The sequence below is a fragment of the Macaca nemestrina genome, chromosome 5, assembly GCF_043159975.1.
Source record: "Macaca nemestrina isolate mMacNem1 chromosome 5, mMacNem.hap1, whole genome shotgun sequence".
NCBI classification, from domain to species: domain Eukaryota; kingdom Metazoa; phylum Chordata; class Mammalia; order Primates; family Cercopithecidae; genus Macaca; species Macaca nemestrina.
Genome location: NC_092129.1, coordinates 41,399,730 through 41,426,342, shown reverse-complemented (window position 1 = coordinate 41,426,342; position 26,613 = coordinate 41,399,730). Strand labels below are relative to the sequence as shown.

Here is a 26,613-nt window from a genome sequence, read left to right as displayed (position 1 = left end):
CTAAATACAAGATGATGCTTCCATCTTCTGTGGAATTTTCCCACTGTGAGACATTTTATGGGTGAGAGTCAGACTTAGAGGTTTGAGTCTCCAACAGTAATGATGATATAGTAAAAGAACACTATGTTTGGAATTCAGACAAACCACTATTTAAATATCATTTTCAGTAAGCGTTAAAAAATATTGAATATAAAATATATATTACTATACATAAAAATCCATGAGTCAATAGAGATAATCAAGGAAAAATAATCAAAACAAAATCTATCACCAACCACTGAAAAACTCCTTTGTCACCTATGGAAGTGACCAACTTTTCAGAAAATTAGAAGTTATAAGGAAAGAAGTAAGTACATTTCCTTCCTCTTTCAGAAATACTGTAGTTCATCCCATTGATGAAATATAGCTCTTCTTAGGCTGGGCGTGGTGGCTCACACCTGTCATCCCAGCACTTTGGGAGACCAAGGAGGGTGGATCACCTGAGGTCAGGAGTTCAAGACCAGCCTGAATAACATGATGAATCCCTGTTTCTACTAAAATTACAAAATTAGCTGGGTGTGGTGGCACGCTTCTGTAATTCCAGCTACCTGGGAGACTGAGGCAAAAGAATCTCTTGAACCCGGGAGATAGAAGTTACAGTGAGCCAAGATTGCGCCACTGCACTCCAGCCTGGGTGACAAGAGCGAAACTCCAACTCAAAAAAAAAAAAAAAAAAAACGCTCTTCTTGAGGTATGCTACATAGTAAATGTATTCTTCTTCCAGAGAATGTATTCTTCAAAAGTACGCTATTATAGTTAACAAGGTAATGATAAAGCTGATAATGAGAGTGATGTTACAATAATTGATTCTGGCAAGGATCATCAATTAGAACTAAAAACATTAAATTGAAATGCTTACTTTAAAAATTTCATTTTACCCCTTTTACATGATACCAAAAACTGACTCATAGATAACTTGTTAGTCACAAAGGAACAAAAGTACCTGTAGAATGGAGGGACCCAGCTGTCAGTGACCCATCCTTGTATCACTAATAATAGGGTAGCCAGACATGTGCCCTTAGGACTTTATTATGATGACTCTGAAGTGTACAGCAGTTCTTCTTTTTAGTTTTTTAACTTTTATTTTTTGAGACAGAGTCTCACTCTGTCTCCAAGGCTGGAGTACAGTGATGCGATCTTGGCTCACTGCAACCTCCACCTCCCAGGTTCAAGCGATTCTCATGCTGCAGCCTCCTAAGTAGCTGGGATTACAGGTGCGTGCCACCATGCCCATGTATTTTTAGTAGAGATAGGGTTTTGCCATGTTGGCCAAGCTGATCTTGAACTCGTGGCCTCAAGTGATCTGCTCACCTCGGCCTCCCAAAGTGCTGGAATGACAGGTGTGAGCCACTGCACCCGGCCAAGTGTACAGCAACTCCTGTGAAATATTCTCACCAAAAATGTTTAACTTGAATCTTAAGATCTAAAGTTCGCTTAATAGGAATCACAAGCTCTAGAGAAATAAGTTAAATAATCCCAAGAAGTTACATCAGACAGATCAGAATGTGAGAACACTAGAGCGGCAGTCCCCAACCTTTTTAGCAATAGGGACTGGTTTTGTGGAAGACAGTTTTTCCATGGACCAGGGGCAAGGTTCAGGGATGATTCAGGTGCATTACATTTATTGTGCGCTTTATTTCTATTATTACATTTCAATATACAATGAAATAATTATACAACTCTCCATAATGTAGAATCAGTGGGAGCCCTGAGTTTGTTTCCCTGCAACTAGACGGTCCCATCTGGGGCCAATGGGAGACAGTAACAGATCATCAGCATTAGGTTCTTGTAAGGAGCGCACAACCTACATCCCTCACACAGGCAGTTCACAATAGTGTTCACACTCCTATGAGAATCTAATGCTGTCGCTGATCTGACAGGAGGCGGAGCTCAGGCAGTAACAAGAGCAATGGGGAATGGCTGTAAATACAGATGAAAAAGCCTTTTGCTCAGTTGCCTGCTACTCACCTCCTGTGTGTGGCCCCCTTCCTAACAGGCCACAGACCAGTACCTGTTCGTGGCCCTGGGATTGGGGACCCTGCACTATAGCACTCCTTGTCTTTTCAAAAAGTCAGGGTCATAAAAAAATGTGTAGAGGGATTGGTTAGATTAAAAGAGATTTAGAGGCCGGATGCGATGGCTCATGCCTGTAATCCCAGCACTTTGGGAAGCCAACGTGGGCCTCACTTGAGGTCTGGAGTTAGAGATTAGCCTGCCCAACATGATGAAACCCCATCCCTACTAAAAAAATACAAAATTAGCTGAGCATGGTGGTTCACACCTGTAATTCCAGCTACTTGGGAGACTGAGACAGGAGAATTGCCTGAACCTGGGAGGTGGAGGTTGCAGTGAGCAGAGATCGCACCACTGCACTCCAGCCTGGGCAATACAGTGAGATTCTTTCTCAAAAAAAAAAGAGAGAGACAGATTTAGAGACATAAAAACTAAATGCAATTAATGTTCCTTGACTGGATTCCGGTTTGGAAAAACAAAAACTGTAAGAGACATTTGGGAGTCAATCCAAGAATCTGAATCAGGACTAGATGATAGATAATACCAGTGCGTTGTTTCTGTTAGGTGCAATAATGGAATAGGATATGGAGGAAAATTTTTTAGGTATATGCTGTAATATTTCAGAGTGGAATGTCATGATATCTGCAATTTAATTTGAAATGGCTCAGCAAAAATATTCAGGGAGAGGAAGCAATAGCAAAATGTTAATGATTGTTGAAAATATGGTCATTCATTGTAGTTTTTTAATTTTGATGTATGTTTGAGATTCTTCATAATGGAGAATTAAAAAGGATCTAATCTCCACCACTTATGAGGTGTATGGCTTTAGACATGTTGCTAAACCTTTCTGGGTTTTATTTTTCCTTACCACAAAAGGGAGATAATTTCTAACTCATTGTGGTGGTGTATGGATTCAGAGAGTTAACATTTTCAATACACACAGTGCTAGGCATCTGAGTGTTCAGTAAAGTCTGCCATTTTCCACTAAAACAGCCTTGAACATAATAACAGCTGCAAGGTGATAAGACTGTGATAAAAACTAAACTGTTAAAAAATCCTCAGTGTAAGTCAACCAATTTTAATGACAACTTTGTCAGCATTTAAATTGCATAAATATGCAACTGAATCAAATAAATGGTGAACTGGTTGTTATGAGCAGAAATGACATATTGCTCATTGCTTACAAATTCAACCAAAATATTTTTAAATGGAGAAAAGTATTGATCTGGAAGGACTTGGTTAAAAAGGTACAACTGAACATCACAAATTGTGCTTTATTAATTTTTCCCTATGAATGAAGAGCCTAAAAATATTGTAGTCTGGAACCAAGTATAACAGTACTCCTGAAATTCTATCCTAGGGAAAAAATCCTAAATACAAAACAAATTTTATGCACTAAGATGTTTATTTCTATATAAATTCTGTGTGGGTGTGAGAGAGAAAGAGAGAGGAAGAGAGAGAGAGAGAGAAAGGGAGAGAGAGAGAGGGAGAGAGAAAGGAAGAGAGAGAAAGAGAACAGGCTTCTAAATATAAAAAATTAGAACCATGTTCTTAACTCCATACTTAAAAGATTAATCTCTTCATGTAGAAACAAGTTTGTGCGAAGAGCATAAATGCTCATTCGCAAAAGAAATACAAACATGAAAAGAGAGCCAATCTCAGTGGTTAAAAAAGACGATGTTCCTTTTCTTCCTCTGTCAGATTGGTAAAGATGAATGCACGTGATAGTCTCCCTCACCGGGAAGGCTGTGGGTAAGAGCTTATTGTCAGATGCCTCCAGTGAAAGTATAAATTGGTACAGCATTTTCTAAGGGCAATTTGGCAAAAATGCATCAACATTAAAAATGGGCATGTCTTCTATCCCTAACAAATCCACATTTAGAACTTTATTATAAAGAAATAATTGAGCAAATACGCAAAGCTGTGTGTGCAAGAATGTTTAGAGTAATAACAATGGCCACCCATCTGCATTTGGGTAAATAAATTGTGATACGTCCATATGCTAAAATACTAATTGCCATCAAAAATATACATTTTATCCAAATGCTGGCTGGGTGTCACGATCATGTGATAAATGTATGGCAAGGCCAAAACGAAATATCACCACCACACAATGAACTTCTGAGGTTCAAGAGTGCATCTGAAATTTTATTTTAAAACTATTATTGGGTTCGTGCCTGTAATTCCAGAACTTTGGGAGGCCAAGGTGAGAGGATTGCTTGAGCCCAGGAGTTCGAGACAAGCCTGGCCCACAGAGTGAGACCCTGTCTCTACCAAAAAAAAAAAAAAAAAAGTAAAAACTACAAAGAAATTTAAAAATTTGCCAGTTGTGGTACCATCTGCTATCTCAGCTAGCAGGTCTAAGGCAGGAGGATCACTTGAGCCCAGGAGTTCGACTGGCATGGCGAAACCTTGTTTTTCCAGAAAAAAACCCAAAAATTAGCTAGACATAGTGGCTCGTGCCTGTAGTCCCAGCTACCTGAGAGGCTGAGGTGGAAGGATCACTTGAGCCCAGAAATTCAAGGCTGCAGTGAGCAGTGATCATGCCACTGCGCTCCAGCCTGGGTGACAGAGTGAGACCTTGTCTCAAAAACGACGACAGCAATATTATGTCCAGATAGAAGACTGTGGATGTTGTCCTATGTGTGTGTAATTTTTTTTCATCTCATGAAACAGCAGTGGCAAAGCTGTTCTCTCTTTACCCTCACAAAATGTGAAGAATTCCCAAATGGACATTTTCCCTGAAATACTTGTGGTTTGAGTGGAATTATATGATAAAAAGTAACATGAAAAATTTTAAAGGTTATTTTGTTTCATTCACAGATAATTTTCAAAAAGGTAAAATCATGACTCTCCTCAAATATAAAACGGACACATATAAAATCATGACCCTCAGCAAATATAAAATATTTTACTTAACTCAACTAATATAGAAACTAGTAAGATGGAATGTCCAGTTCAAAAAATCATTTCTATTCATAGACAACAAAGAAATGTTAAGATATCTGAGTTTGATTAGGGAAAAAAAAGCTGTTTTATGTCCACAGGCCATAAATCTTAGGGATTCATCCATTCCACTCTACAGAAATTTGCATCTCTACTGGACAAAAATCTGCAGGTTAACAAGTAAACTTCGGTACGCCTGAGGCCTTTAATAAGTGGTACATAATGAGATGAGCTAGCTTCACTTGCCCGAGACACTCCTTGAGTGGCCTCATCCTCCCATATGATATGGAAATGATATGTCCTACCTTTTTGCCTTATTCCTAAATCTCAGATAATTTTCCCAACAATTTAATATGGTGGATGTTAGTGGCACCAAACAATGCTACAAGGACATATTCTTTTTAAGCAAACAAATACTTATAAAATGCAAAAATAATACAAGACACAGTAGAATAGAAAATATATGATGAAACATTAAGAACGTAGAAGTGCCAAAACAGTGTTGAAAAAGAACAAAGTTGGAGTATTTATATTACTGGATTTCAGGACTTTTAAGACAGTGACATAACAAGACAGTATTATCTGTCAGTCTATTTCCTTTTTTTTCTGTTTTTTCTTTTTTTTTTAGATTTTTAAATTTTTTTTCATGAGACAGAATCTTGCTGTGTTGCCCAGGCCGGTCTAGTGACTCTGGGCTCAAGCAATCCTCCCACCTCGGCCCTCCAAAGTGCTGGGGTTACAGGTGTGAGCCACCGTGTCCAGCATATTTCCTTATTTCTTTTATGTTTTAGGTGTGTAACTTTTTGTGTCTAAAATTATTATAGCATTTTACTCTTGCAAAATATACATACTGTATACATTTATACTTCAACTGATAGAATTTCAGCATAAAAAAGGTGAGATTTCCCTTTTAAGTTATTTAAGAATTCATGTTATAAAAAGACAAAGAAGGTTACATAACAATGTTTGTATTATTGCCTTTTAATTTGTACATATACTTACATATATACAAATTCTAGATTTATGTACATTAAAGTGACCATAGCAGTTTTCCTTGGGTTTTCAAATTAAAAGTTAATTTTCACTTTCTTCTGTGTACCTTTCTGCTTAGTCTGACTTACTATTGTTTTTCCACCCAAGCTTTTATTGTGATAAAATGTACATAACAAAAATTTCCATTTGAAAATTTGAAGTGCACGCTTCAGTGGCATTAAGAATATTCACACTGTTACGCAGCCAACACCACTATTTACCTCCCAAACTTTTTTATCTTTTCAAATTAAAACTCTGTACCCATTAAACTATCACTCCTCATTCCCTTCTTCCCCCAGTCCCTACTAAGCTCTATTCTGCTTTCCACGTTTAGGAATTTGACTTTTATAGGTACTGCTTGTGAGTGGAATCACTCAACCTTTGTCTTTTTGTGTCTGGCTTATTTAATTTAGCATGTTTTCCAAGTTCATCTGTGGTGTAATTGTATGTATCAGTGTTCCATTCCTTTTTATGACTTATTTTTATGGTGAACTGAAACCACCTTAATAATCAGAAACTTAACAAAGCTGTTTTAATCTGAAGAGAGGAATGAAAGCTTAATTTTACTTTTTAGTGAAAACCTGGTTCTACCTGTCTGGGGTGTGTTTGTAACATTCTACTTCCTGTTTGTATTCTAGGGGTGAAGCTAAGTAGTCTTCTTGGTAAAAAGGGAAACTTGGAGAAACTCCAGAGCTACTGGGAAGTTGGATTTTTTCTGGGGGCCAGTGTCCTAGCCAATGACCACATGAGAGTCATTCAAGCATCTGAAAAGCTTTTTAAACTGAAGACACCAGCGTGGTAATAATTAGCTATTATATGTTGATACAATTATTTTTAATAAACAGCTCCATATTGTTCCCATATTGTATTTACTGAACTGACAATTAGATGATTTTATTTGCTTATAAAATAAAATGCAGAATATAGAGGAAAATTGTGATATTCATAAAATGTGTTACACATAAATTCTGATGACTTTGGACATAGGTGATGTCAGCAGGTTCCTGACTTTGCCTTTGCTGCACATTGACCAACCCACTGACCCAGGTTGGCCAGTATCACCCATGTGAATCATGCAGAGGTCACGCTTTTTGCACCTGCAAATATAGCTTCTGTTCGGGGCCTGAGACCACATTTCCATTACAGCTGTTAGACCTCTACTCCAAACATATGCCCTTTGTTTCCTCTGTGATCTAATCTCAGTTTCGGAATTCTCATTCTTGATTTTTCTTTTCTTCTTAGGATTTGACTGACACATTTGAGTATTTCCTATATATGTATGTTTTTCTAATTTCAAATTGTTCTTGGAGTACACCCGCATCTCATCCTTATCTATGTGGTAATTGGAGAGGTGGAAACAAAATTTCATCTGCATTCAGGACCACTTTGAAAAACAATGTTGGCTGGGCATGGTGGCTCACACCTGTAATCCCAGCACTTTGGGAGGCCGAGGTGGACAGATCACTTAAGATCAGGAGTTTGAGACCAGCCTGGACAACCGGGTGAAACCCCGTCTCTACTAAAAATACAAAAATTAGCTGGGCATGGTCGCGGATGCCTGTAATCCCAGCTACTTGGGAGGCTGAGGCAGGAGAATCACTTGAACCGAGGAGGCAGAGGTTGCAGTGAGCCGAGATCGCGCCACTGCATATCAACCTGGGTGACAGGGCGAGACTCTGTCTCAAAAGAAAAAGAAAAAGAAAAAAAGGAAAAAGAAAAAGAATTTTTATTAGTATCACATGTAGCGATTAACCATTAGCTGTAAAGACTTTAAAAGGCTAACCATGATATAGTGAAAGCCTCTTTCCAGAGCTGCTCAGAGCCCAGGCCGCCGACTTCCCTGTTTTTATAACAGAAACCGTGTGAGGAAGAGACCACCAAGTTAGACCCTCATGACTTTTTAAAGAATTTTCCTCATGTTCAGGTCTCCTTTAGCCAATCCTCCCCAGGGATCTTTCTGAAGATCACAGTGATCTTTCAAAAATGCACACCTGACACTTTCCCTGCACTGAAATCCTTAAATTGGTATAGTTTAATTGTTCCTCACAGCCTAAGGGATAAAGTCCATCATTTTGTCTTAGCAAACAAGATTTGCCTTTAGCCATTCCAGCCTCAGCTCTTGTCACACCCCTGGGTTTACACTGCTGTCTCTTCTTACCACACTGCCGGTTTCATGCATGAGTGTCTGAGCACGTGCTGAGCATGCCTCTCACAATGCACACATTCTCCGGGGAACACTCATCCATCACACCTGCTCATAAAGCTGACCTTGACCTAGAGCCCTTCCTCACACCCAAGTCCCTTCTTTAGTGTTTCTGTCATTCTTTACTTATGCCTCTCTTAATACTCTCTTAGTGTATGGCTTTTTAAGTTGTCTCTCTGTTCAATCATATCTCCATGGATATTTATTCTTGGTGTTATAACATCTTTTGATATTTATCCCCACAGCACCGTGTGCAGCAGTAGGCATTCAGCAAATGATACAAAATAGAGGAACCAATAGATGCATGCATGAGATTGAGTCACATTTGCTATTTCTTTACAATGACCATTCTGATGGCAGTATTTTAGGCATCCTGGTTCTGTTAGCAAGAAAACAGGCACTATTCTATGCGATGGTTCTCATAGCCGCAAAACAGTGCCTTAAGGTTTACTAACTTAATTTTTATGGAATGTTAACTTCCATGTTTATAGTCCATAAAGCGCCTGCATAGCCATTATCACCTATAATTATCCCACTCCTCATTTTTCCTAACTTTTTCTTTTGAGGCACCATCTGTCTTACTAGGTTTGAGGGTATTCGTATAATATATAAGCTGAGTTGCCTCAGAACTAAATAATGATCCTTATGAAGGGTCTATTTAGGAAAGCTTCCTCAAAGAAGCGTAATTAAAAATAAATGCATTAACCACTTCCTTGAATAGAACATAGGCATTTTAAAATTCATGTTTTAACTAGATGTATGGCCCTAGTCCAAGTTACCAAGCCCTCTAAGCCTGCTTCCTCATCTCTAAAATAGGGATAAAATAACCAACGTTATTGAGTTTTTGTGAGATAGAAATGAGATAATGTGTTGCACAGCCGGGCGCGGTGGCTCACACCTGTAATCCCAGCACGTTGGGAGGTCGAGGCAGGCAGATTGAGGTCAGGAGTTCGAGATCAGCCTGGCCAACATGGTGAAACTCCATCTGTACTAAAAATACAAAACGTAGCCAGGTGTGGTGGTACACGCCTGTGATTCCAGCTACTCAGGAGGCTGAGGCAGGAGAATGGCGTGAACCCGGGAGGCGGAGCTTGCAGTGAGCCAAGATTGCGCCGTTGCACTCCAGTCTGGGTGACAGGGCGAGACTCTTTCTCAACAGAGAAAAAAAAAAAAAGAAAAAAAGAAAAAAGAAAGTGTGAAAGTACATGATATGTAACAAATAACGAATAACGTTTGGTGAATCTGAATGCATAACTATTAATGTCATATATAAATTACATTTACAGAATTAGACTGGGATACAGGTGGTTCTAAATTTGTGTGTTATGTGTTTTATATCTTTTACTTCTCAGGTACCTCAAGTCTATTGTAGAGACAATTTTGATATATAAGCATTTTGTGAAACTGACCACAGAACAGCCTGTGGCCAAGCAAGAACTTGTGGACTTTTGGATGGATTTCCTGGTCGAGGCCACAAAGACCGATGTTACTGTGGTTAGGTTTCCAGTGAGTACTCTTCCTTTGAATCTAAGTACATTTCTTTATTTAAAGAACATCTTGTGCTGTGATTGTAACAGTGCTTGGGGGCTGATTTTTGTGCCCCAAAGCTGCAGTTGTCTGGTTAATATCTTTATTTCTTGCACATTGGTTTGCTTTAGCTTACTTTTAAAAATAACTTCTCAAAATCAGAGAAATGAGATCTATTTTTATGTTTTTGCCATGGAATTTGGGTGGTTCCTTTTGATAAGTGGTGAAGTGTACTTCCTAAGCAATGCAAAGACTGTCTCTTGGCTTAGCTTCAGGGCAGCCCAATGGATGCTTTTCCTTAATACTGCAGTTGCGTTGACATGATCTTCAGTATTATTTCCCGTATTGTGGTGAAAAGTATCAGGCTCACCTGCATTGTTATCCCATCCCCACCACCCATTACCCAGGTGGGTCAGAGTTAGATGTAATATCCCCAATCACTATTTACAACGTTTTAGACCATGGGAAATAATGACTTGCAGTTTCTGGTCTGCAACTCATTTTGACTGGTCTCTAGTGGACTTCAGATACACAGATTTAAATGTATCTCACACACACACACACACACACACACACACACACACAAAACACCTATTGCTCTTCTTAGATGGTGCCATGCCTCTTCTGATAGTTCTTAATATCGTCCAGCATCCAATTCAAGAATTATTGGTAACTTGCTGTATGTACAAATTTCTTTCCACATCAAAGTTATGCCATAAATCTCTTTGAGCTCTCTGATCTCTATCTTCCATACTCAGAGGTGGTGACAGTTTCCAATTCTTTTTGCAAAATCTAGTTTTCTAGTTCTTGTTGATAGGATCATCTACTTCACTTAATTAAATCCATTGCTCACATGAGCATGCTTTACTCTTGCTTCCAGATGAAGCCTTGAGCTCAGCAGGGTCTTTAATTGAAAGCCTTTCTAACTGAAACACTTCATTTTCTAGCCTAGATAATGTGTAGCCTAGGAAAATACTTACCTTAGAATGAGCTGGCAGCGTGCCTCTAGCTGCTGCTCTCAGTAGCAGTAAATGTAGTCAAAGAAGAGAATGTAGAATTCAGGTATTTAATTGACTGTTGACTTGATCGACTAGAAAATTGGCTATGAAAGGAAACCATTCAAATTAGTCACTTTGAGCCCATTTAGATTTTTTTCGTATGAATTTGTCTGTCATAATATAAATATAAGTGAATATAAAATATATTTGACAGTTGTCTGTCATAATATAAATATAAATAAGTGAATATAAAAAACAAATCGGAAAATATTAAGTGAGAAGTTAGGAGAATATAGGTATAAACACCAGTTGAGAGAGGCATCCTTAAGCAAGAAAAGGACTTATAAGTCCGAAAGGAAAATATTCACCAATTTGATTTCACTAAAAAAATGGATATTTTTGTTTGATTAAAAAAGAAAAAAAAGAAACCACTGTGAACATGCCAAATAGAAACTGCTAGGCAGGGAGAAAATGTTTTATAAAACTGTGTAAAATGGTCAATTTGCCTAATATGCAAAAAAATCCTGTATAAAGTGATAAGCAATATAAAATAAGAAGAGGCCGGGTGTGGTGGCTCACGCCTGTAATCCCAGCGCTTTGGAAGGCCGAGGTGGGCGGATCACCTGAGGTTGGGAGTTTGAGACCAGCCTGACCAACATGGAGAAACCCTCTCTCTACTCAAAATACAAAATTAGCCAGGCATGGTGGCTCATGCCTGTAATCCCAGCTACTCGGGAGGCTGAGGCAGGAGAATCACTTGAACCTGGGAGGCAGAGGTTGTGAGCCAAGACCATGCCATTGCACTCCAGCCTGGGCAACAAGAGCAAAACTCCATCTCAAATAAATAAATAAATAAATAAAAGAAGAAAAAATTTATATGAAGAGATAATTAACTTCTGGTTAGTCAAGAAAATGCAAATTAAATGAGACACTATATTTTTTGCCCATTGGACTCAAAGAATTAAAACATTTTACAACAGTTGACACCATTGTGGAGACAAGAGCATGTTTAGAGCCTGCTGGTGGGCATGGGAATTGCTGAATATTCTGGGATTTTATCTGGGAAGGAGATGATATAATTGTGTAAGGGATCCTGAGGACCTCAACTTTATTTGCAACATTTCATTTCCTTAGAAAACATTTTGAAGCAAATATGACAGCATGTTAACACTTAGTTATCTGCCAGTGGTAGGCACATAGGTGTTACTGTGCCAACATATTTATGGCATATTTGATTTTTCTCAGCAATCCATTTCCTTCTTGAAACTTTGTGGCTTATTTGGGGTCTGTCTTTTTGTGACAAGACTCTAAAATGCAGTGTTTTCCCACTCATCTCTAAATACTACTACTACATCAGAATTCATAACTCAGGTACTCAAAATTTCTTTTCCATAGTTTGTTGTTACACAGAGGACAAAATTGTACAATTTTGTAGTTCTTCTTAAGTTGAGTTTTCCTACAACGACTTCACCTGCGTGAGTTCCAGAACATGCCAGTCTCCCAAGAAGCTCCAAATTTAATGGAAATTGCTTTAGGATTAACCACTTGATTATTTTCTTATATTTACATGTATGATGAAGCACTGAAGAAACTGTAAAGATATTGCTTTAAAAAATAATGGAAGCCATAGAGATGATTTTTAAATCTCAATATACATGATAGCATAGCAGAAAAACAGGACCAGTATTTGGGTAATAAGTTGTAACCACTTCTGGAATTTGCCATCAGTGCTCTCCCTCATAGAGAAATGCAGCCTTTTAGTACCTGTAGGGTGATCTTGGTCACTGCAACTTGTCGTATCCTCAGCATAGCATCTTCCGTGGCTCACACTACAAAGGTTGCAGAAGGTGTTGATTAGGATGATAACATTATCCTTCTTTTGAAATGATCTAATAAAATCCAGGATGGCCTATTTTAGAAAATATTATTTGATTGCTTTTATTTATCTCAATACTGTATTCATTCTCATTTCTCCAAGAATTAACTGTGACTCTGGACAAAAGAAAGTTGAAAGTTTACTTGGGAAATGATTTAAATGGTACCATCATTTATCACTTTAATTTATTCTTTTTTCTTAGCTCTCCTCTTGATATATTTTCTTTTCTTCTTACATTGAAAAGTTTGGAGACCGTCAACTCATTATCTAATGTCAGGAGAGAGGAAGGAGAGAAGTATGGTACTTCAAAGACCCTGTAGAAATTTAAACATTTGGTTAATATCTATTCTTTATAGGCCTTGCAGTTTTCCTTTTTGATTCAGATACATGAAATTAGCAGTTAATTATAATATTAACCTAAAAACAAGAAACTAAAAGCAAGAATGTATAAACTAATAAGTGAGGTATATCTAGCTTTAAGGCTTTATCAAATTGCCTCCATTCCCTGGTCTGTTTCCCAGCCTTTCTGTGACCTCTGTAATGTATGCTATGCATTTCTCACATTTTGTCATTTCAAGGATAGAGCAAAGAGTTCAACAAATATTAAGACAGTGATAGTTACAACCTTGTTTTTATTTCCTGTCTCAAGTTAGGGACACATAGTCCAGATTTTATCTGTTAGAAATATTAAGATGACAATGAAGACATAATTTAACAAGAGAGGAGCTGGTGCTTTTCTTTTCTTCTGTTGAATATAATAGTGTGCCCACATAATTTGGGAATGGGGTATATTCTCACTTGTCAATGAAAAGAGTTGGATGATGTTTTGGGAAACTCACCTTTTATTCTCTATTATTTTGATTTCATATACATTGTGATACTCAGATATGAGAGCACCATTTCTGCAAAGTTTAGATGGGAAAATGATTTTCATTATTCATCATTACCGCTTATGTCTCTGTTGATTGGAATTAAGATTTTGATTCACTGGGTGAGTTTGTTCCTTAGTCCGAATATGTTCCCTTATGAGCTCTCACCGTGTGTTTTTTTATGGTATAGCCCATCTTATTTTCACAGCTAGAGCCTGACTGAGAATTCTTTGAGCCCTTAACATTTCTAATATTCAAAGAGTAAAGAAAAATTGTTTTTTCTACCTCCCTTTCTCTAGTTCCCTGTACCTTAAGTAAACGCACTGTTAGGATAAGTTGGAGTAAAACAAATACGCCCAGATTCTTTTGCCTTCTTTCTGAGGGTTGTTTTACTGTATTATGAATTTGTAATTCCTTATGGATGGTGCCTTCTGAAGGAGTTTTCCTCCACTTTTATTTGGAAAACTTGCTTGATTCAAGATTAGTTCTAAAGGTAATTTTCTTGAATGTTAAGCAGTAGAGTAGAAAGACTATTCCAGTTTGTCTAATAGTTAAGTATTGACTTTTCTTTTTTTAAACCTTCCTAGTGAAGTCTGCCTAGGAAATTTGGGCCAGGAAGATGCCTTTAAGCATCTGTACAAGTAGATAATGAATCATCACACCTTTGAAACCAGGGCATGTGTATTATTTTAGTACTATTCACTCCAAATGTGAGACATTAGTAATAATATAATACTTCATGAAGTCCTTTGATGGAGATTCTCAACTCATTTATCACATACCCCTCATAGAGCTTCAAAATAGGAACAAATTTTATTTCTGTTTTTCTCTTACAAGGCTAAATATATCATTATTGAAGATGCCAGTTTCATCTGGAAGGCAGTGCAAAAACGTGTTTATTATTTCATATGGCTAAGTTTGTTTCTTTGGTTTATATATAAAACTCAGGAATAACTAAAACCATTTCTAAATTTATTTACATGGGTATGAAAACCATACTACTACATCTGTATGATAAAGTGTGATAGCAGAAAACTAAAATAAGGATGTGACGTTCTATGTATGGACCTTTTCTGTCTTTCTTTGACACGTTTATATTTATAGAAATAGCTTATGTAGTACATGATAAAATAGAAGATTTTTAAAAGTTATCGCTAGTAGATTCCCTGAGGATAGCTGAGCCCATATATGGACTTCAAAAATGTATGTCTAAGTTTATTAGCAATACAAGGTGATGCATTATTGAACGTTATGATAATTGATAAATACTGTAAAATGCTTGAAGGATTTATAGGAATAACAGCAATCAGAAGTTGAAATGATTTACTCTGGCAACAGACTCAGAAGCTCATCCAATAATCCTCTACGTTGGTGGTGGGGTGTTACAGCAACTCTAAGTGGTTTCAATCTTAAGTCACTGATATTAGTTTCTTTGCCTTATCTTTTCAAGGTATTAATATTAGAACCAACCAAAATCTATCAACCTTCTTATTTGTCTATCAACAATGAAGTTGAGGAAAAGACAATCTCTATTTGGCACGTGCTTCCTGATGACAAGGTAAATTGTGCAATTATCAACACAAGAGCATTAGTAACGAAGGACTTTACACCCTTCTAGCATTTTTTTTTTTTTTTGAGACGGAGTCTCGCTCTGTCACCCAGGCTGCAGTGCAGTGGCCGGATCTCAGCTCACTGCAAGCTCCGCCTCCCGAGTTCACGACATTCTCCTGCCTCAGCCTCCGGAGTAGCTGGGACTACAGGCGCCTGTCACCTCGCCCGGCTAGTTTTTTGTATTTTTTAGTAGAGACGGGGTTTCACTGTGTTAGCCAGGATGGTCTCGATCTCCTGACCTCGTGATCCGCCCGTCTCGGCCTCCCAAAGTGCTGGGATTACAGGCTTGAGCCACCGCGCCCGGCCTCTTCTAGCATTTATATACTCCAGCAAATGTCTGTGTTAGTTAAGAAGAAATAGCTCAGCTGTGTGTCTGTCTTGGCATAAATGCATTCTGTATTATAAAACTTGTTAAATTTGAATTATGAATTTTTCATCAATATTAATAAAATATAATTGAACTATTTGGATTTTTATTATAGATGGCATAACCATCCAAAACATACTCAGAATTGGAATATTTCTCTTTTGTAAATTCATGCTGTAAGTTATGCACCAAAGAACTAATACTTAAAATGCATGACATAAAAGATGCATATGTTAATTTTAGGAAGCCTGTCAGAATGATGCCACTTTTAATCTTACGCTGGTACCATTATAGTTATCATTACATCTAGCTGTTTTGTTATCTAAGTAGTTGCTAAATCTCAGATTAGCCACTGACTCAGTGTGTGCTGTGCACAAAGTGAGGTGGGCTGTGCGACCACCTATTTTGAGAAGGATCTTAAAACAGTCTCACTTCCGTTCATAGCAGTCACGTGGATAAGCCTTTCCACTTCTATATTCATCAGTTTTAATGCATGTACAAATCATCCTACTATTTTTTAAAAACAGACATTTTCAGGACCTGGCTTCAGTCCACAGGATAAACCAACAGATATGAGAGAAGTCTTGTGGAAAGATTGTTAATTTATTTTCTTTCTCATAACTGTTTCTCAGAATGCCCTTATAATCTTATTTAGCCATCATTCATCAACTTACTCATTTAATAAATATTTATTGAGCACTTACTCTGGACAGGCACTACCAGACATGGTGTTAGACCCTAGGGGAAACAGCTGTGTCCAAAATGAGTGAAATTCCTGCCCTCGTGGTGCTTGCTTTCCACTCAGAGAGGGCAATAAACCAATAAATAAATGTATAGGTATATTCAATGGTGAAGAGGGAAAAATAAAGCAGGAAGTGGAATCAGGAAGTAGATTTGGGAGTATGGGCTTGCACTTTTTTACATGTGGACTTGAATCAATAGACCTGGATTCAAATCCTACCTTGGGCAACTTGTCTTCTCCAAGCTATGGTGTCCTCATCTGTAGAATGAGGTAATAATGTCCGCCTCGAAAGGTTGTTGTGAAGGTTAAATGAAATAATTTGGTAGAGTGCATTTCACAGAGCCTGGTATATAATAAATGTTCAATGTCTTAACTACAATAACAACAAAAACAATTATAAATGACTGCAGTGTACATATTATATGGACTAAATCCTAACTTTGAAACCCCAGAGTTTAACCCTGCTTTGCTCTTTAAATGGCATGGGAGTAATCATTTGGGAGGTTGTTGGTGTTGAACTGGTACACAAACCTGGCTCTGCATCAGAATTATCTGCAATACACTGGATCTCAGGAGACCGACTGAGTTGGAATCCTTTATACTTAGAGTGAAGCTTGGACACATGCATTTTTATGAAGATTTATCCATGATTCTGATGTGTAGCCATGGTTGATAACTTTAATAGGGATGTAAACATACTAAATTACTCAATTGTAGTAGCTCAAGAATTATTACATCCTTGACTTTATGTCTAAGCTGGTTCCTGGGGATGGTGCTTTTCAAGATGTGGTTCCCTGGAACACCAGCATTAGAGTCACCCAGGGAGCTGGTTTAATTAAATGGCAGATTCCAGCTGGGCACAGTGGCTCATGCCTATAATCCCAGCAGTTTGGGAGGCTGAGGTGGGCAGATTACTTGAGGTCAGGAGATCGAGATCAGCCTGGCCAACATGGTGAAACCCTATTTCTACTACAAATACAAAAATTGGCTGGGCGTGGTGGCACACACCTGTAATCCCAGCTACTTAGGAGACCGAGGCAGGAGAATTGCTGGAACCTGGGAGGCAAAGGTTGCAGTGAGCCAAGATTGTGCCACTGAACTCTGGCCCGGGTGACAGAGCAAGACTCTGTCTCAAAAAATAAATAAAATAAAATAAATTGCAGATTCCTAATGTGCATGTCAGACCTACTGAGGACAATTCTATGAGGTAGACTCAGATCTCACATGTGTGAACCACCACCTTAGGAAGTTCAACAGGAAAACAACACAGCATGTCCATAATCTAGCAAGAAGAATGTCCCATGCTCTGATATGTCCAAGTCAGCTGGGACAGATCCTTCCTGGATGTCAATCATGGCCAGGCCCTGTGACCTCTATCAGAGTGGCAAGAAATCACTGGTCCCAGTGCTATAGTTTCTAGGAAGGGCAGTGTCTTGTGTTTCAAATGAATAGATACTAAGCAGCACCCAGAATGCATGTTATTTATATTTTAATTTGTTCTATATTTAGATACAGTTGGTCATGTTAAGTCTTGTAACTTAGTATTTTAGCAGGCACACTAAATGTTGGCAACGTGAAATTACATAATAAGCTTGGAGAAAACCATCCATTCTTACGTTCTCAACACCGAGTCCATCTAGTAGCACTGAGGAATACTGAGGAGCATCTTTCAGAACTGTGGTCTTTCTCCAATCCCAGTTTGTGAAACACTGTCCTAGCTGACACTTTTACAAGTCAGTGTGGAACTGGCTGCATCTGAATTTTAGAGACACTCTACCGATAGGTTGTGGTAACTTAAGGATCTTCGATCACCCAACAAGCCCCAAATTACACATGCCAATATTTGCCACTATGTGCAGAGTCAGAAGCTTGATTCTTTTTCATTAATAGGAGTGTCAATTGTATGGAGAAACACTTGAAAAAGTTACTTGTGATACTAATTTATTCATACAGAAAACTTCCTTGATAAAGGACTTTGAAGACAGGCTTTCAGCTAAGACATAGCTTCCCATGAGACTCATTTCCATGAGCGAAGTAATAGAGGGAAGACTTTGAAAGAAGTCATTGCCCCAGCACCCCCATCAGCAACATTTCTAACATGTTATTTCAATTATGTTAGAATGCATCACGCTACACCTGAGGGAAGCACTGTTGAGATGATAGTAGAGCAAATCAATCTACCAGCATTCTTTTGAGTTCTGTGGACTTTGGGACTGTGCCGGTTCCTGAAGAGGACACTATATGTTCTTGGTCTGTGGCCTTCAGTGAGGAGGAAGATCAGTGAGGCATGGAGTCCTTCGAGAAGGCTTCCTAAAGGAAGTGGAACCTGTACTTTGGCTGTGCATAGAACTGGAAGAGATAAACGAACACGGGAAGACAAACTGGATTAGAAGAATAAGGCAGAATTCCAACCAAGGCACCAAAGTGAAAGCAAGCATGGGACGTTCAGGGGCTGGGAGAGTCTGACTCGTTCCACAAGGGGAAACGTGTTGAGGGAGGTGGGAGATATGATTGGGTGGGCAGGATGACATAAAACTCTACAGTGCTATGTAAGCTAGGAAGAAGAATTTTAAGCATGTGTCAGTAGGAAACAGGACGTCACTCACGTTTCTGAAGATCTGAAAGCTGGCATGAAGGCAGAACAGAATATGAATTATGAACCCAGGGTCAGCATCAAAGTGCATAGGTGTGAAGGTTGACGTTACCTCTTGCATGCTTCGTGGCCTAGGCATCCACTTCAACTCCTCATGCTTTAGTTGCCATATATGTAAAATGAGAATAATAGTACCTCATAGAATTGTTGTGAAGATTAAATGAGAGGATGAATGGAAATCATGTAGCACGGTGCTAAGTGGCTTGGAACAAGTGCTCCATAATGGTTGCTAGTGTAGCTATAAAATTGATCTGGTCTTGACATTTGATTTCTGAAGTCTGAGGCTCTGGAGGGTCACAGGGAAGACTAGTAGAGGAACTAGCTAGATATGAGGCAGGTAGAGATCCTAGAGTGGAATAATACAATTGTGACTGCAAAGGGATGGATGATTTGGAAAGAAAAGTATACGACTTAATCACGAATTAGGAAGAAGGGTTAAAAAGAGGGAATAGGTATAAGGTGACTCAAGTTTTGATTGCATTGATAAAGGTGGTAGGATTCTTAGAAGGAAAACCTGAGTTGTAGAGGAATCATGAGGAATTTCATTTTGGACGTGTTTAGTTGAAACTGATGGCAAGACTCCAAATGGAATCATCCAGTGGCAAAATTGGGAATAATCAATATAACTGTCTATATACATGTTAGTGATATTGCTTTACAGTGCAGTGCAATATTTATATTGTTTTGTATGTATGCAAGTATATACATACATGTTCTCACAAACTGAGCTACAGTAATCATCCAGTGGAAACTACAAAAACTAAGAGAAGTTAGGAGACATGAACATTATGGAGACGAGAGCAGGACTGGAGGAGGAGATTTTCAAAGGCTTGATTGAAAAGAGCAAGGTTATCCAAGGACACTTGGAAACAGAGTGAGGCTAAAGGAATTAGCGATTAGCAAGGCCTGGAGAATGAGTAGAGAGCCAGAAGAATTTGGAAGACAGAAAAAGAACAGAAAGTAAGCCAGAGATTTTTGGAAAATGAGTACTATTTCCAGCTATTTGTTATTGTTTTCTCCTTCCTAGAGGTTCTTTGCTCAGTAAAGTGAGCCTCGTATTAATTCTCTTATGTTTTGTGACAATTACAGAGACAATTTTTACATTATTACTACATTTTACATATTACTAAGAAATATTAGGATATATATTAGGATATAAACAAGTGCATGAAATAGGGTTACAAATTTAAGTTGTATACTGTCCATTTTCCATTTTCACCATCTTTTGATCAGGAAGAATTATATTTATGTTGTCCTTATTTCCTATAACTTTTAGTGCTAAAAATTCTCCTTGTTCAAAAGTTGAAGCTTTCTTGTATCAGTTTCCATTCTGAATTTATGTCAATTTCTTTGCAAACCCTGATTCTAACCATAGTGTATTCATTATCACTACCATTTTCTCAATTTTTTAAAATAAAAGTGGTAAAATTGGAAGGAGGACAAGCAATAAAAACAAAAAAACTTTATTATTACCATGTTACTTTAAAACATCTATAGCTAACAGAGAAGCAACCAGTTTAATAGGTCTTATGTTAAACTAAACATCGGTTGCTTTTATCATAGAATGTTTAAAATTTTTTCCTAAAATTAGAATAGAGAATGTAGCTTTTCATTTATCATGTTTATTTCTTTAGTCACTCCTTCTCTATTTTTATTCTAAAATATGGAATAAATAGCTCTGTGAGCTAGTATATATATATATATATATATATATACTGCAACTTTCAAAACTTTAAGCACATTATATACCAATTCCCAGGCACTCTTAGAGAGCTGCTCTACCTTCAGGGGTAAAATTAATTGAAATCCCGATCTTTTAACAGTTCTCTCTTGGTTGAATGAATGGCTGCTGCTAAAAAGTAAGTTAGTCCTTGAAGAAAGTCTGAATGTGTACAATGAAAGAAAAACTTAGATTGAGGAAGAGAGAAGTTATTTGCAGGACGTTTTAAATGGTTATTTAGAATTTGCCCCGCTTTTGGGGGTTGAAGTTTGGGCACCCTTGGCCTATCTCATGGATTATCAAGCAAAGGCAGGGGCCTAGTGGAAGATTAAGTGCTGATTCTCCTCCCTCACTCCAGCTCCAGCCAGTGGCCACTCACAGAAGGCCCAGGAAATTTATGAGGGAAACATGCTTACCCCAGATTCTAGATTAAGATGATTTGATGCTCTCATCCACCAAGGATGCTTTCTGCTACAAACTCCCTGCTGAAAGCAGCTTAAATAAATGGTATTTCATATTACAAGAAATTATAGGCTGAGCATGGTGACTCACATCTATAATCCCAGCACTTTGGGAGGCCAGAGCAGGAGGATTGCTTAAGGCCAGGAGTTCAAGACCAGCCTGAGCAACGTAGCAAGACCCCCATCTCTACAAAAAAATTTTTTTAAATTAACCAGGTTTGGTGATGTCTGCCTGTAAGTCCCAGCTACTTGGGAGGCTGAGGCAGGAGGATCGCTTGAACCTGGGAGATCCAGGCCGCAGTGAGCTATGATTATACCACTACACTCCAGCCTGGACGAAAAAAAATAAATTTTGAGGTGGGGTGATTCTGAGGGTAATTTCAGCATCAGAATTCTGAATTCTGGCTTCTCTGCATACTCTTGGTGGTCCTCTCATGTTCTTAAGTAGCTAGCTATTCCAAGAAGCACTTCACACAGGCGGCGTCCCGGGGAGGAGGGCCAAGCGCTCTCCTTTATACCATAAGTTGTATCACATGACCATGCTTACACCTATCCCCAGCAAGGCAAATGAACTTGCCATGGCCAATTTAGACTTACCGATTTCACCATTCATAAACATTGCCACCTGAACCCGGGCAAAATTTATTTTTTGTCAGCAGAGGAGGAGGGAATGACAGTTGCTGAGGGAGCCGACAGTGCTTACTACAGTATAACTCCTGCCACTTTCAGTCAATACGGCATTAACTTCCAGCTCCTATTCTAGCCCTAACTGGGGCCTGGGATCTGCAGCTAACCCGTTCCTAGAAAATGGTGCTTGTGCTGATTAAATTAGGTTGAGTGTTGGTTTGCCTGCTGGGGCTAATTATCGCTAGCGCTGCCTTTGGACCCGCTCTTCCCTAATTCCCAGACAGGTCCCAGGAGCCTTGAGACTACCTGTTGGCTTTGTAGGTCATCAGCGCCTCCTTGTGGTGGGTCCTACAGGTAGGTGGGGAGGGAGGCCTCCTTCCACCTTCCATCTCAGGGCTTGGGCTTTATTTACATCACTGAAATGGAACGTTCCCTGGCAGCACTGGCAACTTTTCAGGAACCAAGCATTCTGGAAATACTCCACTCCTTTCCTACGAAACCAGTCCAAAATTTCTACTTAGCTGTTCCCAGAAAAGGATTGATAGAAGATGCGTTTTACCAGTGCTGTCTTGTTAGTATTTGCCAGTTGCTGTGTTCAGGGGCGGGTTTGCATACTGCCTCAGCTCTACACTTGCTTCCCACCTCCTGCTCCTGGACATGGTCTTGGAAAGCAGCTCAGCTGCAGGCTCTGAGGATAAGGCTGCATTGCACGCAAGTAGTGTACAGGTAACGGCTGCAGCTCCTGGGTCATATATATATTTAGAAGTTCACCTGAGGCCAACAGGATTTAGAAGCAACTTTCCAAATTACCAGCTGAAGCTGGAGGCTGCTATTTTAATTTCACTCCCTCTGTACTCTGGTTAAGAGAGCCACCACATGCCATGAGTACCTTTTTATGGCATCTTCCCTCCTGGACTTCATGCAACAAAATTTGCTCTGTGTTCATTCAGGTCACATTCCCGTGACCTGACGGATATGCACTGAAACTAGCTTTTTAGTAAATTCACATCTGACTTGAGAGGATCTATTTTTATTTTAAGTTGCATGGACCTGGCAAAGAATTATGGGCTGTAGATATAAATTGTGGCTTTTGAGTTGCTTTAGCCAAAAGGAGGGTTCTAGGCCACCTCAGAGCCACAAGGCTTTGCCACCCATTTCATTAACCCAGGCCAGACCTCAGCCTCCTGGCAGTGGGTGGGTGAGAACTCCTTTTCCTGGTTGTTTTAAATTTATAGAATTGAATTTCAGTGTCAGTTTATTGCTGTACTGTACTTGCTCAACTTAGACACATGGAAAAACTACTTTATTTCTGTAAAAATATTTATGCTATTAATTTTATATTGTCACACATTTTTAAAGGGATTATGATCCATTTTGTAATTAATTTAGGGACATACGAATTTGATAATAATTTTATCTTAGCTTTAGTAATAAACTCAAGAAATAAATTCCCACATTTTTCTTCACCTTCGCTCTGCAAATCACCCATGTTTATAGTATGACAATCAAATTTTTTATGTTCAAACTTTATTAGCATATGAAATTTTGCATAAATTAGGTAGCAATACCTTGTAGTTATGATGGGCACTACATTCTTGCTCTACTACTTTCTGAAGACATAGAGCCACCTGTTTAGTTGGAAATCTTAACTAAAGATAATTCAGAAATAGTTATCTTTAAAACCTTGCCGAGATGTTATTCAAATTAATGTTTATCTTTCTCAGAAAAGAAATATTGCTCAACTGTACTAATAGAATTACCTTGATCATTGAGTTTTTTTACTTAAAAATTAACACACAACAGTTATTACTAGAATCAAGTTTCAGAACTTAATGAGACTAATTCTCCTAGGCTCTTTTGGAAGCTGTTTTATTGAAGTACAGGAATTATTAAATAGAGTAAACATTACCCTTGTGACTTGAGAATGAATCGTGCTTTCCATCCAGATAATTCTTTCATGAAAAATAGTGTCCCAGGAAAAATGACTGTGTATATCACTTTAAAAATAATTAAACAAAATTATTGTTATGTTATTTTCCATTTGGATGACTCTATTTTTTCTTCTTGTTGTTCTAGAAAGGTATACATGAGTGGAATTTTAGTGCCTCTTCTGTCAGGGGAGTGAGGTAAGTTTCCTTGGTACATTTTGTTTACTTGTAAGATATTTTTCTCCACTATTCATGGGCTAGATAGAACTTTTAATCATGATTTTAAAATACAAAGAATGTCAAGAATCATTCAATTGGTGGAAACACCCAACCTTCTTCAGCATCACTATCTCCAGCAGGAAAAGATTTGCAACAAAATGTTCACTGCTGGTTGAGGTGACTCTGTGCTCGTGACCTACTTAAATATGGTAACTGTGGGGTAAATGTGAACTGTGGACCAGCATCAAAATGTAGATAACACTCAGCCATGTGGAGTTCCTCTTTAGCGGAGCTGTTGGTTTATGTAATAGGATGATTTTCTGTCCTTCTGATATACCAGGAACTCATCTCTCCTTGCATGGATCCAAAGCACACATGCCATCTACCGGGATGTATCCTGCCACTAATTTTATTTATTTTATTTTATTTTTTTTTATTATTTTTCATTTGTGAGACAGAGTTTTGCTCTTGTCGCCCAAGCTGGAGTGCAGTTGGCATGATCTCAGTTCACTGCAACCTCCGCCTCCCAGGTGCAAACGATTCTCTTGCCTCGGCCTCCCAAGTAGCTGGCATTACAGGCACACGCCACCATGCCCAGCTAATTTTTGTATTTTTAGTAGAGACGAGGTTTCACCATGTTGGCCAGGCTGGTCTGAAACTCCTGACCTCAGGGATCCGCCCGCTTCAGGCTCCCAAAGTGCTGGGATTACAGGTGTGAGCCACGCCACCCAGCCCCTGCCACTAATATTAATAAATTCAAATGATAAGGAGTCCATTTAAAAAAAAAACAAAAAACTTTCCGTGAGGTCACTTTCCTGCACTGATCTTGAGATTACAGTGGTGAACTTCAGTTTGGTTCAGTTCTGACTGCTGTCCCAATGCCAGTAGCTCAGAAAATGCCATTTCTTGGGATTTAGAAATAAGATTTTTTTTAAGAATCAAGAGTCAGTGGTTAAGTCTTTAAATAATTGTTCTATTGAAGCTCATGCTGAATCAACTCTTGCAAATTTCAAACCAAGTTAGATGTGCTTACTACTGTTTACCCCCACGTCATAGCAATGAGAGACAACAGATTTTTGCAGCCTGGTTATGCAATATCCTGTTGCTTTTGGAATAATAATAATTGGTTTTATTAGAGCATAAATTGGTACAGCGGTCTGAGTCACTAATAATTAGAGTTCTCCTGGTAAAGCTACCTGTTACCTCATGAATGATCTGAACAGAAAGAAGCAAGATGATGGACTGACTCATTATATATCTTTTGGTCGATACTTTCTCAAATAAAGCTGTACTCTTAATATTTAATTTTTAAAGCCAGTCTAACAAGGCACTCACTATTTATTGCTGCATTTTTAAGCAATCCACTTAAGAAAGTATGGTAAATGTAAATTTCACTTTATCATATCTGTTTTCCAGTGAATACATTTTCTTTAATTAGGTGTGGTAGCCCTGTGTAACAGTTGTTGTGATTTATGACTTAGACATAGGCTGCTAGTATCTGACTATTGCTGGCTTATATGCTGAGAAACTTGAGTTGTAGTCTGTGACTTCAAAGAGAGCTCATTTTTCCTGGCCTCCTCCTCCATAAAGAAGAGATGACAAACTATGGAAGAAAATCCAACTAGGTCAGCAGCTTGCCTTGCGTCACCTCAGAACTTGCACAGCTCGAGTTAGTGGGCATTAACTGAGCACGAGCTGCGTGTCAAATGTTGAGTCCTGTTCTGCCAAATATACAAAAATGACTAAGACGTCAACTCCTCTGTTGAAGAACTCACAGCCCAGCAGGGAGAGGAACAGACGTTTAACAACTCATGACAAAACAGTGTGAGAAGAGCAATGAAAGAAGTAAACTCAGAAACACAGGTGTAAGAGGAAGTCTTTCTGTTTAGGGCAGAAGTAGGGCAGGGAGAGAAGGTAAGGTCTAAGCTGGGCCTTAAATCGTGAATAGAGTTTTCTTTTAAAAGTAAAAGACGATATGCATTCCAAATGGAAGGAACAGCAGACACAAAGGCATAAAATAAGGGTTGACAAACTATGCCCCATGGACTACATCTGGTCACCCACCTGTCTTGTAAATAAAGTTTTATTGGAACACAGCCATGTTCATTTATGCATCCTCTTAGGCAGCTTTTATGCTTCAGCAGCAGAATTACATAGTTTGGCCTGCAAAACCTAAAGTATTTTACTATCTGGCCTGTTACAGAAAATGGTTGCCAATCTCTGGCATAAAACAGCATGGCCTAGTGGGCTGACTCAAAACTGTTTTGTAGTGCCATAAAGTCAGCCACTCACTGAATCCTAACCAAGCACACTTGTGCATTGCTTCACTCCTCTAAAATCTCTATAACGAATGAGGTGCTTTTACTGCCTCCACAAATTGCCTGCCTAGCTTCGGAAGCATTTCATTGTTCTACAGATTGCATAGCACCAGAATCACTGAGGTCGGCCAGCCAGTTGATATTTATGCTTTTCCTCCCAGCACACAGAATACTATAGTAGGCAGGACGCCTTTCCCTGCTCTGTTGAAAGGATGTGTAGTTTACGTGTGCTTACAACACCCTAGAGCAGACCTCCTCTGCAGACATGAGGAGGAGGACACCTCTCAGAAGAGTAAATAAGTTTAGTAGTGTGGTGCAGGAAATGTCACTTTTTAAAGTGCTATTTATAACTGCTTGTTATAAACAACATAGATATAAATGGGATTGAATTTAAAACTGATTTCTTTTTCATCATAGGACCATAGAAGAATTGATAGTTCTCTGAATAATGCTTTTTTGTTTGT

The 26,613-nt window shown here is 38.6% G+C and overlaps 1 protein-coding gene and 1 long non-coding RNA gene across 7 annotated transcripts in view; one reads left to right on the top strand and one right to left on the bottom strand.

Moving 5' to 3' along the window:
* Window positions 1-26,613, top strand: part of LOC105465677 (mitogen-activated protein kinase kinase kinase 5) — a 243,220-nt gene that overhangs the window by 133,700 nt on the left and 82,907 nt on the right. For all 5 annotated transcript variants that reach the window (XM_011714252.3, XM_071096505.1, XM_011714250.3 and 2 more), the window contains 4 exons: window positions 6,669-6,828; window positions 9,586-9,739; window positions 14,954-15,061; window positions 23,761-23,810. In XM_011714252.3, coding sequence (XP_011712554.1) covers window positions 6,669-6,828; window positions 9,586-9,739; window positions 14,954-15,061; window positions 23,761-23,810 — 472 coding nt within the window. The remainder of the gene's footprint in view (window positions 1-6,668; window positions 6,829-9,585; window positions 9,740-14,953; window positions 15,062-23,760; window positions 23,811-26,613) is intronic.
* Window positions 1-26,613, bottom strand: part of LOC105465676 (uncharacterized) — a 48,868-nt gene that overhangs the window by 10,543 nt on the left and 11,712 nt on the right. The window contains exons 3-7 of one of the 2 annotated variants that reach the window (XR_011623409.1): window positions 18,830-18,973; window positions 18,405-18,572; window positions 12,801-12,948; window positions 12,523-12,587; window positions 10,741-10,862 (exon numbers count right to left, since the gene is read on the bottom strand). This is a non-coding gene — a long non-coding RNA (uncharacterized lncRNA). The remainder of the gene's footprint in view (window positions 1-10,740; window positions 10,863-12,522; window positions 12,588-12,800; window positions 12,949-18,404; window positions 18,573-18,829; window positions 18,974-26,613) is intronic. The other variant, XR_011623408.1, reaches the window with a different exon arrangement.